Source organism: Heterodontus francisci, unplaced genomic scaffold (assembly GCF_036365525.1).
Source record: "Heterodontus francisci isolate sHetFra1 unplaced genomic scaffold, sHetFra1.hap1 HAP1_SCAFFOLD_1380, whole genome shotgun sequence".
Lineage (NCBI taxonomy): Eukaryota > Metazoa > Chordata > Chondrichthyes > Heterodontiformes > Heterodontidae > Heterodontus > Heterodontus francisci.
In genome coordinates, this window is record NW_027140985.1 from 66817 (window position 1) to 82592 (window position 15776).

At 51.9% G+C, this 15776-nt stretch overlaps 1 protein-coding gene across 1 annotated transcript; it reads left to right on the forward strand.

Annotated features, from left to right (window-relative positions):
* Positions 1-4045: 4045 nt before the first annotated feature.
* On the forward strand, positions 4046-15411 carry LOC137361651 (pygopus homolog 2-like; the record flags this gene model as incomplete). Its single annotated transcript, XM_068026360.1, has 3 exons — positions 4046-4288; positions 8789-8853; positions 10341-15411. Coding segments are annotated over 3 exons (1427 nt in total), but the record flags the coding sequence as incomplete, so codon positions are not given.
* Between the last annotated feature and the right edge of the window lie 365 nt (positions 15412-15776).

The window sequence follows — 15776 nt, forward strand, 5'->3', positions numbered from 1 at the left end:
CCGGGGAATGGGGGGCTGAGAGAGAGAGAGAGAGACCGGGGAATGGGGGGCTGAGAGAGAGAGAGAGACCGGGGAATGGGGGGCTGAGAGAGAGAGAGAGAGACCGGGGAATGGGGGGGCTGAGAGAGAGAGAGAGAGACCGGGGAATGGGGGGCTGAGAGAGAGAGAGAGAGAGAGAGAGAGACCGGGAATGGGGGGGCTGAGAGAGAGGAGAGAGAGAGACCGGGGAATGGGGGGCTGAGAGAGAGAGAGAGGAGAGAGACCGGGGAATGGGGGGCTGAGAGAGAGAGAGAGAGAGAGAGAGAGAGAGAGACCGGGGAATGGGGGGCTGAGAGAGAGAGAGAGAAAGAGGAGAGAGAGGAGAGACCGGGGAATGGGTGGCTGGAGAGAGAGAGACCGGGGAAGGGGGGCTGAGAGAGAGAGAGACCGGGATGGGGGGCTGAGAGAGAGAGAGACCGGGGGAATGGGGGCTGAGAGAGAGGGGAGACCGGGGATGGGGGGCTGAGAGAGAGAGAGGGAGACCGGGGAATGGGGGCAGAGAGAGCGAGGGAACGGGGGGGTGAGAGGAACCAGGGGGCGGGGAGAGGGAACGGGGGTTGAGAGGGGGAGTGGGAACTGAGGGAGGGAGAGGAGACCGTGGGAACGGGGGGTGAGAGAGGGAGAGAGCGGAGGTTGGGGTGGGGGGTTTCGGGAGGGAGAGCGGGGGGGTGTGGTTGAGAGAGGGAGAGCGGGGGGGGTGTGGTTGAGAGAGGGAGAGCGGGGGGGTGTGGTTGAGAGAGGGAGAGCGGGGGGGTGTGGTTGAGAGAGGGAGAGCGGGGGGGGTGTGGTTGAGAGAGGGGAGAGCGGGGGGGGTGTGGTTGAGAGAGGGGAGAGCGGGGGGGTGTGGTTGAGAGAGGGAGAGCGGGGGGGTGTGGTTGAGAGAGGGAGAGCGGGGGGGGTGTGGTGAGAGAGGGAGAGCGGGGGGGGTTGTGGTTGAGAGAGGGAGAGCGGGGGGGTGTGGTTGAGAGAGGGAGAGCGGGGGGGTGTGGTTGAGAGAGGGAGAGCGGGGGGGTGTGGTTGAGAGAGGGAGAGCGGGGGGGTGTGGTTGAGAGAGGGAGAGCGGGGGGGTGTGGTTGAGAGAGGGAGAGCGGGGGGGTGTGGTTGAGAGAGGGAGAGCGGGGGGGTGTGGTTGAGAGAGGGAGAGCGGGGGGGTGTTGAGAGAGGGAGAGCGGGGGGGTGTTGTTGAGAGAGGGAGAGCGGGGGGGTGTTGTTGAGAGAGGGAGAGCGGGGGGGGGTGTGGTTGAGAGAGGGAGAGCGGGGGGGGGTGTGGTTGAGAGAGGGAGAGCGGGGGGGGTGTGGTTGAGAGAGGGAGAGCGGGGGGGGTGTGGTTGAGAGAGGGAGAGCGGGGGGGGTGTGGTTGAGAGAGGGAGAGCGGGGGGGGTGTGGTTGAGAGAGGGAGAGCGGGGGGGGTGTGGTTGAGAGAGGGAGAGCGGGGGGGGTGTGGTTGAGAGAGGGAGAGCGGGGGGGGTGTGGTTGAGAGAGGGAGAGCGGGGGGGGTGTGGTTGAGAGAGGGAGAGCGGGGGGGGTGTGGTTGAGAGAGGGAGAGCGGGGGGGGTGTGGTTGAGAGAGGGAGAGCGGGGGGGGTGTGGTTGAGAGAGGGAGAGCGGGGGGGGTGTGGTTGAGAGAGGGAGAGCGGGGGGGGTGTGGTTGAGAGAGGGAGAGCGGGGGGGGTGTGGTTGAGAGAGGGAGAGCGGGGGGGGTGTGGTTGAGAGAGGGAGAGCGGGGGGGGTGTGGTTGAGAGAGGGAGAGCGGGGGGGGTGTGGTTGAGAGAGGGAGAGCGGGGGGGGTGTGGTTGAGAGAGGGAGAGCGGGGGGGGTGTGGTTGAGAGAGGGAGAGCGGGGGGGGTGTGGTTGAGAGAGGGAGAGCGGGGGGGGTGTGGTTGAGAGAGGGAGAGCGGGGGGGGTGTGGTTGAGAGAGGGAGAGCGGGGGGGGGTGTGGTTGAGAGAGGGAGAGCGGGGGGGGGTGTGGTTGAGAGAGGGAGAGCGGGGGGGGTGTGGTTGAGAGAGGGAGAGCGGGGGGGGTGTGGTTGAGAGAGGGAGAGCGGGGGGGGTGTGGTTGAGAGAGGGAGAGCGGGGGGGGTGTGGTTGAGAGAGGGAGAGCGGGGGGGGGTGTGGTTGAGAGAGGGAGAGCGGGGGGGGTGTGGTCGAGAGAGGGAGAGCGGGGGGGGTGTGGTCGAGAGAGGGAGAGCGGGGGGGGTGTGGTCGAGAGAGGGAGAGCGGGGGGGGTGTGGTCGAGAGAGGGAGAGCGGGGGGGGTGTGGTCGAGAGAGGGAGAGCGGGGGGGGTGTGGTCGAGAGAGGGAGAGCGGGGGGGGTGTGGTCGAGAGAGGGAGAGCGGGGGGGGTGTGGTCGAGAGAGGGAGAGCGGGGGGGGGTGTGGTCGAGAGAGGGAGAGCGGGGGGGTGTGGGGTCGAGAGAGGGAGAGCGGGGGGGTGTGGGGTGAGACATGGAAATGGGGGGGGGGGGGGCGGGAGAGAGAGACACCGACCGGGCGACGGGGTTCGGGGGAGGAGAGAGAGACCGAGCGGGCGACGGGGTTCGGGGTGGGGGAGAGACCGAGCGGCCGACGGGGTTCGGGGGAGAGAGTCCGGGGAATGGGGGTTTAAGGGAGAGAGAGAGTCATCGACCAGGGAATGTGGGGGAGACCGGAGAATGGGGCTTTAGAGAGAACAGGGAATGGAGGGGTGCGAGAGAGAGAACAGGGATTGGGTGTTCGAGGGGGGCGGGGGCTATGTGGAATGGGGGAAGTTTGTGTCAGAGAGAGAGAGAGAACAGGGAATGGGTGTTCGAGCTGAAATTAGGGCAGGCTACCATAGACGATTGAGTTTTGGATGAGTTTCTGTCTCGAGATTTCTTCTTGTGTTTTCCCCTGCCATCTTATATGCACTTGCTTTTGAAGGCCTGCAGGAAGATATTGATGGTCTGGTCAGATGGGTGGCAAATGGAATTTAACCCAGAGAAGTGTGAGGTGATGCATTTGGGGAGGTCAAACAAGGCAAAGGAATCCACGATTAATGGGGAAATACTGAGAAGTGTAGAGGAAGTGAGGGACCTTGGAGTGAATGTCCACAGATCCCTGAAGGTAGCAGGACAGGTCGATAAGGTGGTTAAGAAGGCAGATGGAATCCTTTCCTTTATTAGCTGAGGTTTAGAATATAAGAGCAGGGAGGTTATGCTGGAACTGTATAAATCATTGGTTAGGCCACAACTTGAGTACTGTGTACAGTTCTGGTCACCTCATTACTGAAAGGATGTAATTGCACTGGTGAGGGTACAGAGGAGATTTACGAGGATGTTGCCGGGACTGGAAAAATGCAGCTCTGAGGAAAGATTGGACAGACTGGGGTTGTTCTCCTTGGAACAGAGAAGGCTGAGGGGAGATCTGATTGAAATGTACAAAATTTTGAGGGACCTGGATAGGGTGGAGGTGAAGGGTCTATTCACCTTGGCAGAGAGGTCAGTGATGAGGGGACACAGATTTAAAGTGATTGGTAGGAAGATTAGAGGGGAGATGAGGGGGAAAAAATTTCACTCAGTGGGTGGTGGGGGTCTGGAACTCACTGCCTGAAAGGGTAGTTGAGGCAGAGACCCTCAATTCATTCAAAAGGAGTCTGGATATGCACCTCAAGTGCTGTAATCTGCAGGGCTACGGACCAAAAGCTGGAATGGGTGGATCGTTTTTTGGCTGGTGCAGACATGATGGGCCGAGTGGCACCTCAATGCCATAAACTTTCGATGACTATATGAACAGATTTCAGAGCATCATAAAATCGCTTCCAGTCTTTGAGGTTGGCATAGTACTGGAGTTTGTCTGCTTTCTGGTTCAGCCAAGGGTCTTGCATCTCTCTGAGCTTGCCTTGAACAGTGCTGCATATGTGGTTATTGAGCCAATCTTGATGCTTATTAGACGTAGGGTCAGGAACCTGCAGAACAGTGGAGTATGCTGTATCCCGGATGGTCGCCGTACACTGTATCCCTGAAGGTGGCCCAGTCACCCTTGATAGAGTGAGTGTCCATTTGCACTGTAGACAGGCGACTCTCAAGTTTCTCCAGGAAACCGGAGACAGCGAGAGGGAGAGAGGAGCACAGTGGGAGCGGAGGTTTAAAAAGCGCGCCAAAAGCCCAGAGTCGGAGACCGGAGACAGAGCGGGAGAGAGAGGAGCACGGCAGGAGCGGAACAGGGAAAAATCTATGCGACATCAGAGTGGCATCACAATCAACGGGGAAACAGCACCTCCGGGGTGAGTATACAGGTAAGCTTTCATTTCAGTTTAATTTAGATCTGACATAGCATCAAACATCACAGGCAAGCAGGTAGGTGTTTGGTTTGGGATTATCTGGTAAGTGATTTAAGTCCATTCTAATCCTAATGTTTAAAACCGTAAAGGAACTAATGATGAGCTTAATAAAATATATACCAAAAAAGGAAAATGAAATAAATAATTGAATAAAATAATTAAGTCGTTAATTAGAACACATTAAGGATGGCAGGAGAGGTGATGTGTCACGGCTGCAGCATATGGGAGCTCCTGGATGCCAGGTGGATCCAGGGCAAACACGTCTGCAGTAAGTGTTTGCAGTCGTAGAGCAGCGGCTCAGAGTCGTTGAGCTGGAGTCCGAACCGCAGACACTGCGACACATTGGTGGTGGGGGGAATTATCTGGACATTTTGTACCAGGAGGCAGTCACACCCCTTAGGATAGGGTCTTCTGATTTGGTCAGTGGTCAGGGACAGGAGAGTGTGGCTGCAGCTGAGGCTGGTAAGGGGACCCGGAGTGCAGGAGACTCAGCCTTTGCGATTGTCAAACAGGTTTGAGGTTGTTTCAGCTTGTTTGGATGAGAGTGGGGGCTGCAGGGTGGATGAGCAAACTGACCATGGTACAGGAAGCCATTCAAGTGGATGGAGAAAAAAGGAATGTAGTGGTAGTCGGGGACAGTATAGTTAGGGGTATTGACACTGTTCTCTGCAGCAAAGAGTGAGAGTCCAGACGGCTGTGTTGCCTGCCCAGTGCCAGGGTTCAGGACATCTGCTCAGGGCTGGAGAGGAACTTACAGTGGGAGGGGGAGGATCCAGTCGTCATGGTCCATGTAGGTACTGACGACATAGGCAAGACAAGGCAAGAGGTTCTGCACGGTCAGTATGAGGAATTAGGCGCCAAATTAACAAGCAGAACCTCAAAGGTAATAATCTCTGGATTATTACCTGAGCCACATGCAAATTGGCATAGGGCAAATAAGATTAGAGAAATGAATGCATGGCTCAAAGACTGGTGTGGTAGAAGTGGGTTCTGGTTCATGGGGCACTGGCACCAGTACTGGGGAAAGTGGTGGCTGTACCGTTGGGATGGTCTACGCCTGAACCCTGCTGGGGCCGGTGTTCTGGCGAGCCGCATAACAAGGGAAGTAGAGAGGATTTTAAACTGAATAGTGGGGGCAAGGGAAGGGATCAAATTTGGGAAGATATGGTCAATCGGAGATAAAGGTATTAATATGGGAAATGATAAACAGACTGTGACAGGAAGGGACCGAGCGTGCAAATCTAAGAGTAAATCGACAGATGAGGTTAGAGGTTACAAAAATAATAAAAGGACAAAACTAAAGGCTCTGTATCCAAATGCACGTAGCATTCGAAACAAAACAGATGAACTGAGGGCACAAAAAGAAATAAATTAATCCTATCTCATTGCACAATACCAGGTCTAGTATAGCCTGCTAAAATAAATTCAAAATACTGCAGATGCTGGAAATCTGAAATAAAAACAAGAAACGCTGGTTCTACCCAGCAGGTCTGGCAGCATCTGTGGAGAGAGAAGCAGAGTTAACGTTTCAGGTCAGTGACCCTTCATCAGAACTGGCAAATGTTAGACTTGTAATAGGTTTTAAGCGAATAAAGTGGGGGTGGGGCAAGAGATAACAAAAGGGAAGGTGTTGCTAGGACAGAGGGTCACAAAGTAACTGACCAGAGTTATACAGCACAGAAACAGGCCCTTCGGCCCATCATGTCTGTGCCGGCCATCCAGCACCCAACTATTCTAATCCCTTATTCCTGCACTTGGCCCGTAGCCTTGTATGCTATGGCGTTTCAAGTGCTCATCTAAATACTTCTTAAATGTTGTGAGGGTTCCTGCCTCTACCATCCCTTCAGGCAGTGCGTTCCAGATTCCAACCACCCGCTGGGTGAAAGCATTTTTCCTCAAATCCCCTCTAAACCTCCTGCCTCTTACTTTAAATCTATACCCCCTAGTTATTGACCCCTCCGCTAAGGGAAAAAGTCTCTTCCTATCTAACCTATCAATGCCCCTCATAATCTTGTACACCTCAATCATGTCTCCCTTCAGCCTTCTCTGCTCCAAGGAAAACAACCCGAGCCTTTTCAGTCTCTCTTCACAGCTGAAATGCTCCAGCCCAGGAAACATCCTGGTGAATCTCCTCTGCACCCTCTCCAGTGCAATCACATCCTTCCTATAGTGTGGTGCCCAGAACTGTACACAGTACTCCAGCTGTGGCCTAACGAGTGTTTTATACAGCTCCATCATAACCTCCCTGCTCTTATATTCTATGCCTCGGCTAATAAAGGCAAGTATCCCATATGCCTTCCTAACCACCTTACCTACCTGTGTTGCTCACCACACCATTAACATACCGTTTGCCTTTGCTCCATGACCTTCTGGTCAGTTACTCTCTGTGACCCTCTGTCCTATCAACACCTTCCCTTTTGTTATCTCTTGTCCCACCCCTGCTTTATTTGCTTATAACCTTTTACATTTCTAACATTTGCCAGTTCTGATGAAGGGTCCCTGACCTGAAACGTTAACTCTGCTTCTCTCTCCACAGATGCTACCAGACCTGCTGGGTATTTCCAGCATTTCTTGTTTTTATTTCAGATTTCCAGTATCTGCAGTATTTTGCTTTTATTTTAGCAAATAAAATTGGTATTGTGCAATGAGAGAGGTTTAATTAATGACCTCATAGTTAAGGCGCCCCTAGGTAGCAGTGATCATAATATGATTGAATTTTACATTCAGTTTGAGGGAGAGAAGAGTGGGTCCAAGACTAGTATTTTAAACTTAAATAAGGGCAATTATGAGGGCGTGAAAGCAGAGCTAGCTAAAGTGAACTGGCAAATCAGGTTAAGGGATAGGTCAATAGAGATGCAGTGGCAGACATTTAAGGGGATATTTCAGAATACACAGAATAGATACATTTCAACGAGAAAGAAAAATTTCAAGGTTGGGACCCGCAATCCGTGGTTAAAAAAAACAGTTAAAGATAAACTTAAAGAAAAAGATGGGAGGCAGGTCACAAGATTGGACTAAAAGATTGATGAGGAAGGTAGGTCAAGCCACTCCAAGGAGTACAGCAAGCTCACCTGTGAGAGGTGCTGCCCCTCCCCTAATCCCTTAAGTTACTTCAAAATTAGCTCTTTAGCCAAGCGGTTGGTCACCTGTGCTAATGTCTCCTTCTTTGGCCCAGTGTCAATACTTGGCTCACATACCAGCTTACCCTGTACTGACTGTGGCTAATGACATTTACGCCTTTGATAGCCATTGCACTGGAAAGAAAATCCTAGTACTTGATGAGCACCGTACTGTATCGATGCACACCTTTTCATTCTGGTACCAGCACAAAGACACTAAGGTTAGATACAGAATAAAGCTCCCTCTACACTATCCCATCAAACACTCCCAGGACAGGTACAGCACGGGGTTAAATACAGAGTAAAGCTCCCTCTACACTGTCCCCCATCAAACACTCCCAGGACAGATACAACACTGGGTTAGATACGGAGTAAAGCTCCCTCTACACTGTCCCCATCAAACACTCCCAGGACAGGTACAGCACAGGGGTTAGATACAGAGTAAAGCTCCCTTTACACTGTCCCCCATCAAACACTCCCAGGACAGGTACAGCACAGGGGTTAGATACAGAGTAAAACATGGTCTATTCTGTCCCAACAATGTGCTCCAGACTCAGAAGAGTGCCTTTTAATGCAGCAGTGTGAGAATTTGTTCTGATTCCCATACTAGCCGCGCTGTGGTGTCTCTGACTGACATTCCCAGTTGGTGCTGGATTCGGAGCAGTTGTGTCCTGGGCTGGAAGGCCACAGGAAACTGACTGGAAGCTGTCCAAAACTGATTTCACGTTGGAGCATCACAGGCAGTGATGCAGGAGCCTTGCATGCCCTCAGTGTGGCTTGCTTGAACCCAGGTTAAAAGGCTCGTGCCTAACCCACTGCAGCAGATTCTCTCCGGTTTTCCATCGAGGTGAGATCATAATTGAGAATGGACGGGACTATACAAGTTAAAATACTGTCAGTCCCCCTCCTTAACACCATTGTGGAATTCAATTCCAAAACACCAGGTCGCACGTCATTAAATTTGGATTTGATCTGATCCGCGTGAGTCAGTGGCCATGATCCTTCGGGATTATATTACAGGAAGAGCTCGAGGTCCTGCCATCACATGGGAAAATGGATGGGATCAGAGTACGTTCGGCATTGGAGAAGTGTTGACTGAGTCATTGTGAACTGGTGGCCATGGGCGAGGCACCTTTTGGTTTAGGCAGGGTCACTGATCTCAATACCTGCCATCAACTGAACCTCAGACCCAGGGAGCCTCCAGTTGTTGGTTTCCATTCTTAATTAGCATTAGACTTGCAGGTTCTGTGTCAGGTAGTGGGTGCCAGTTGCTATTGGCGCTGTGCGATGGTGGAAGTTTCTGTGGAAAATGCTGATTTCTGCTTGTCTTCGGTAGGTGCTAACGGTGGTGGGACGCAGCTGAAGAGCCCAGAGAAGAAAAAACGGAAGTCCAGCGTGCAGGTAGAGTAAAGTCATGTTTTAAACTAATATATGTCTGACAGCTCCTGCTCCGCACGGGCCTCATCCCACCCCCCTCTTCATCTCACCCTATCCCCATATCCTTCTATTCCTTTCTCCCTCGTGCGTTTATCCAGCTTCCCCCTTAAATGTATCTCTTAGTGACTGTCTTATATTGATGGCCACCTAGTGCTGGTCTCCCCCACGGGTGTTAATGTCTCTACGTCTACCCTATCAAATGCCTATCGTTTTGCCGAACAGCTTGCATTCATATCGTGCCTTTGAGGTAAAGGCGCTCCACGGGAGTGTTATAAAACAGAACTTTGACGCTGCAGGGGTAATCTGTTGCCCCAGTGTGCGTCCTATTGTGCATTTATGGTGGCTGGTCGTTTGAGGCTCGCGTTCAGGACCTGAGAGGAGGAGGAGGATCGGGCAGCTCTTGTGCGGAGTGCCTCACTAATTGGTTTTCCCTCATCATGCCAAAAGTGTTCTGGACAAGACCACATTGTCGCCTCTGCTATATTCCTGCGTCTTATGTCTGTGCATCAGGAACTACTTACTTTAAAGTGTACCGTTTGATTTGATTTTTTTTTGGTGAAGAAAATCTTGCCTTTTCTGTCAGCTGAGTTTAATTGAAGTTTTTTTGTTTTGATAAATGTCTCCACTTGAAATTTCGACGGCTCAGTTGATTGTCAAAGCAATGACTTGTTGAGATTCATATGACCACAGCCAATGTTGGAACTGTTTGGAGGTGTCAGTTGGGACGTCACTTAAAATAGCAGCATCTCTTGCACTAATCAGAGCGTAGTACTTAGTGCAAGTACAGAGGGAACAGCAGGTTTTTAATTTGTTTCCCTGGTTGTGACAAGGTTGGCATTAATTGCCCCCCCCCCCCCCCCCCTCCCCTGTGGTCGCGATGGCATTCAGAATCAAACGTGCGGCATGAGATTGGCTTCACGGGCAGCCCAGACGAGGTAGCCTGCGCGAAACAGCTGGCTTTTTTTCCAGTATGGCAGCTTTCACAGTCTTTATTTTCTGGTGCCAGCCCACAAATGACCAAGTTCGTTGGGTTCAGTATCCCAACTAGCCAGGCTGAGATTTGCACCCCTGGTTTGCTAGCCTCCCACCAAAATCACAGGGCTAACATTCCCATCATTCAATGAAATAAAGAATTATTTTTGGATCTGCGAAGCAGAAAGTTACAGCACAGAAGGAGTCCATTCGGCCCATCGTGCCTGTGCCAGCTCTTTGAAATCAATCAATTTAGTTCCCCCACCCCCCCACCCCGCTCTTTCCCCCATATCCCTGCACAATTATCTTCAATCTGTGTCTCTCTCTAGTTACCCGTCCTTTAATGGATTCCACGTTTTTAACATTATGAACAAATTATTTCTTTGCGAGGACAGGAATTTCTCTCTCCATTGCGATTTGTAGCTAATGGACGCCTGCTGTCACTGTCTAATTCCGTTCCTGTGCTTTTTGTCCTTCAGGCAGCTCAGTTTTCACACCTCTCCGAGTTTGCTCCTCCGCCCACACCGATGGTTGACCACCTCGTGGCCTCGAACCCCTTCGATGATGACTTCATTCCCCCTAAAGGGGTGACTCCGCCTGGTCCTTTCTTTAGCAACCCAGGTGCTTACGGAGCCTACCGACCGCATTCCAGCATCCCACCCCACCTGCATCCTGCCTTCAGCCCTGGACCTCAGCCCATGAGGCGCCAGCCACCGCACCATTTCCCTCCGAACCAGTTAGCCGGGGGTTTTGGCATGCCTCAAAATCCGAGCTTTGGGCAGCCCGCTGGCATGAACTTTGGGAACCCGCCCTTCAACCCAGGGATCAACCAGACTTTCAGTCCGCCTCCAGGCCAGCCTCTCCACCCAGGACCCCCGGGCGCAGGTCCAGCTGGCAACTTCAACTCCATGATGCCTCCAACTATGGGCCAGCCTCCGCGTGGTGACATCATCCCAGGCGGCGGACCCGGGATAGGCCCGGCAGCTGGGGCCCCCATGGGACCGAAATTTGTCCAACTCCCGAGCCCTTTTAACCCCAACCCGGGGCCTCGGCCTAACCAAAGCTTTGCCAAAGGCACGAGTCAAACGAACCTCCCGTCAAATGCCAGCTCGTTCCCCAGCCCGGACCGGAACTTCCCTCAGGTGGAAGATGCCGCCAAGAAATTCAGCCGCCCCGGGAACGCTTTTAACCCAGGGAGCGAACATTCTGCCTCCCCAGCTGCCGTCAACGGCAACCAGGCGGGCTTTAACCAAAACGCCGGCGGCCAGAACAGCACCGCCGCCGCCGACGGCAACAGCTTTCCCGTGGCCTCCGGCAAGAATCCAAGCGGCGCCGGCCACCGGTCTTCCTCTGATCCCGTGTACCCGTGTGGCTTCTGCCTCAACGAGGTGAACGATGACCAGGACGCCATCTTGTGCGAGGCCTCCTGCCAGAAGTGGTTCCACCGCGAGTGCACCGGCATGACGGAGACAGCGTACGGCCTGCTCACCACGGAGACGTCGGCCGTGTGGGCCTGCGACTTCTGCCTGAAGAGCAAGGAGATTCAGTCGGTGTACCTGCGGGAGAACCTGGGCCAGCCGGTTGTGAACGATGGCTGAGAATGTGGGTGGGGGGGGGGTGGGGGGGGGGGAGAAATTCCTTTCTTTCCATCACCTGACTATTGACCAACAGCCTCCATTTTTAACTGGGGAGGGAGGGGAGCGCTCGGCGGGGCTCACATTCAGGGTTACGATGCACTTGTGTTTTTGTGACGGCAGAGGGAAGCGAGTAAGTTACACTTGGCTCAACTGGGCGCGGGGCGGGTATTAGCGCTTCTCTGTATGAACACAGTCTTGTTGGGGGGGAAATACCCAGGGGGTGGTGGATGGATTAAAGTGGGATTGTACTGTGATGGCTGAGTAGGTGTGGGGGGGTGTGGGGTTACGAGATTTGAGGGCAGCTAGTCATGTCGTGCCATGAATCTGAAATATTACAATGTACAAGGAAGGCAGGAGCATAAGCAAGTCACTCGGACCTGAATGCTTGGCCCAATCGGATCTTGGTTTCGGGGCCTCGCAATGACCCAGTGTCCATTTAAAACGAACGGTTTCAACTCGACCTGAACTCTCCAGGCTCCATCACAGCCCATATTGGCTGTGCAGGCATCTAACTCCGTATCCTTCCCCCTGCCCACAGCCTCTCGCTCTTTCCTGAGTTACGGATTACACTGAAGTTATGAGAGGTTATCTTGCACAAAGTGGGGTGGGGGGGGGGGGGGTGGGGGGGCAGCACCCTTCCTACCCTGACCACTCCCAAGCCCTCGACTTGTGTTCAGTCTTGGGGGACATATAAATGATTACCTGACACCTCGATTTCAAAGTAGCTCTGCTTTGTTTTTATTTGACTTTTAAATACATTAATAGTCAGACTGTGCCAAGCTGAAAGTTGTGGGGTGGATTGTACTGACTGTCCCACTGAGGAATAATGTTACTTCATTGCCACTGTTGAGCTTCCCCGCCCCCCTGACCCCCAGTATTATGTTCTTTCCAGGGGGCGTGGGTTGAGGTTTGGGGAGACTAGCACTGCGTGCACTAACTCTCAAATGAAAATTGAATACCTGCCACTCAAGGTGGCGCAAACAACCGGAAACCGGCAGCTTGGCTAGTGTATTCAGCCTGCCCAATGTGGCAACAACCCCCCACCCCCCCCCCCCCTCCCAAACCCTACCATTCGCAGCACTGTGCGTTAACCTACCACAGCCCATCAACTCCAGCAGTTCAGACGTGCAGATATTCGGTTGGAATCTGTCCTGCTGTTTCCGTGTGTTGAAACTGAGGGACAGCTAGTGTCGAGAACAAAGCCAGCTGCCGTTTGAATGAACGGCACCGAGCTGGAGGCAAGTTTTGTGTGTGTGTGTGTGTGTGTGTGTGTGTGTTGGTTCGAGGCAAAAGGCCGCAGTACTGTGCACCAGCAATGCAGCTCTCGGAGGCTGAGCGCTGTGGAGTACTTGTATTGGTGAATTGTGGCTGTGATTTACAGCGGGTGGAAGGGTACTGAATGGTTATCCCAGCACTGCCGGTCCTTTTAACCTCCCCAGCCTCCCTGTAGGGGGTGTTCCTGGACTCCAACAGCAGCAACCCAGAGTGGCACAGCTGACACCACTGCTTCACACACCGAAAGCTGGGGTGAGCTGCCTGCTGTTGTGGTGGCGGTGCAGCAGGGCACGCTAACGTGACTGGTCAAATGATCTCCTGTGCTGTACGTTCTGAGAGATCAGTGGGTGTGGAGCAGCCGTCTGCAGCTTTTAACTGGGCAGTAATGCAGTTTTGTTTTTATATAAATGAGAGGATGGGTTCCGATTAGTCCAGATGCCAAAGGTCCTGCATTTATACCGGTTCCCATACATTTGCACTCTTCACCAATGTCACTGTCTCATCGCAGTCTTTCAATCTTGTGGCCGACGAGCCCCCTCGTCCAATTCCACTTGAAATAACTTGAGCTGTCCAGTCCACTGAAGTGGACTTTGTGCTCGGCCTTTGGATTAAGTGGTGGCCTATCCTTTGTGATGCAGTTCTAGCAATGAACTTGGCATCTTCCCTCCAGGCTACCTCATCACGATTGAAGAGTCTGTCTGTTGATTTTTCTTTTTCTTTAACACTCTCTGCTGTCTTTTATAAAGCTCTTTTTGGTACAGAATGTGTTTCGGTGGCGATTAATTCTGGTGCTCATTAAGGAAACCACAGTTATATATATATATATACATATATATAGTGTGTATTTTATCATACGATAATTAATGTATTGGGTATATCAGTTTTGCTATTGTAATACCTTTTTAATTCCCTCCCAGCAGTTTTTGGAAAGTTGCCTGTGGGTACATTGAATAGCTGTAACCTCTATCTTCTGTAAGCCTGTGCTTGTAATTGGTCGGGCAGGGTGACTTTACGTAACCCTTTAAACAGCAGTGTGTGTGTGTGTGGGGCTCAGCATTCCCTTTAAAGCCACTCCTCGTGTGTCATTGACTGGATATCGCCCACAGTGCTTTTGTCTAGCAAGAGCATTTGATGCCGCAGAGACTGGGCTACGGTTATGGTGGTGCCGAGCGCAGTTTAAAGGGGTGAGGACCCAGTGAGAAGTGTGGTGGCTTTTCCGAACGTGTGACGGTTTCAGAATGAAATAAACCGGGGGCACCTGAAAGATTAACATAAATGATCTGTCAAAGAGAGCGTGCTCCACTCCTGCGGTGCAGTGCACGCATCAGAAGAGTGCGACCCAGGGCGTTATTCCAAGTTTGGGCCCTGTGGAGGGTAAGTGTAGTAAATCCCATGTGCACTAATGGTGTGTGAGGAGGGAGAGTGGTATCTGAGCTGCTGAAACCATCGTGTTGCTGGTGACATTAAATCCCTTGCCTTGAGCATCGTAGAACTTCAAAGGAATTCATGATGCGCAGGGCACTGTGGGGGATGAGTGTTAATCAAATATGGCTGAAAAGCTGAGCAGTAAATGTTCCTTTATCCCAAAAAACGCACACTGCTTTCCCGTTGATCACTCTGTTCTTGTGAGCTACTGCACTTATAGCCCTTAATTCGAGTCTGGTACTTTGCTGGTGTACTTTGTGTAACAAGATAATTGTGCATACTGTAACTATACTACATTCGATTTACCTGCCAGAGTGATCAAGGTGCTCTCAGCAACCTCCTTTCCTCCTTCCACGTACCCCCCCACCTCCCCTCCACACTTCACAACCTAGTTTATACAGGGCGAACCTGAGATCTCATTGGGCCCCTGTACCGAGCAGAAGGTTCCAAACTGAAATTGGAGTGTGCGTCGCGTTATCTGATCCTTTCCCTACCCCAGCCCCATTGCATTGGTGGAAAAAGCACAGATCGTTGGTCATAGTGTTAAGAACCCCAATCTAGAATGTACTAAATTGAGTCTCCCCTGTCGGCCAAACTTCCGTATCTCATATTTGTCAATTTTTTTTTTGTATTATAAATTCCTCATTTATAATGGGGACTGTCCATGTAAACATGTCACGCTGTAAGTCTACCCTCCTGCCATTGGTGGCACTGTTGCATCTGTTTTGCATCTCCCAGTATAACAGCGAAACCCCACTCCAACCAACACTCATTCTGAAATTGCTGGAGCTTTAGCTATCGAACTATAATTGATGAGTGCGAGTTTGACTTTAAAATGGGGACATAGATGCATCTGATTATACTTCACAGTCAAACTCTCCCCACCCACTGCCAAGCAAAGGCTACACCTGATATCAGCCCCACTTGTTCAATTCCACAACAGATCAACTAGTACATTAATTTGCATTTGTGTAGCGCCCCTTATGTAGGAAATCACCCCAAGCAAACTGCAGAGACACAAATAGTCTCCGAGCCTACAGAGGTGCCCTTTTGCTATACTGTATGTAGTTATTGGGTCAGTGAGTATCCCAGTAATTATGTTGCAGTAACTGAGAAAGGGGTGGGAGATATCTACTCCTGTACTTAACGTCTGATTTGTACCACCTCGAGGGATGTGTATGGCTTTTTTTTTTAATAAAAGTGTGGATCTTTATCTGGAAGTTTTCGTAGCTTGGTAGGAGAAAGATTTGGCATAGCTTTAATCCCGCAGACTGCTGGTTACTGGAACAGTAGCGAGTGCGTAAAATAATTTAAAATAAGATTAAGGTTATGCTTGGAAAGCAAGGACTCGCCAAACCATGTGCCAGCTACCTCTGGGCATGGCTATTGACCGCTTTTGGGGAATTGGGAGCACAGAAATGTGGTAAAATTAAATGTAGGATGAACAGTCTATGACTGACTGGGGTTTATGGGGTACAGGGGCTCGGTGGGGGGCCAGGGAGGAGTTGAAATGGTTGGATACAATAAACAATGTATGGGAAACGGGGTGGGCTTGTGTTTTTTTTCCCCCCCCCCCTC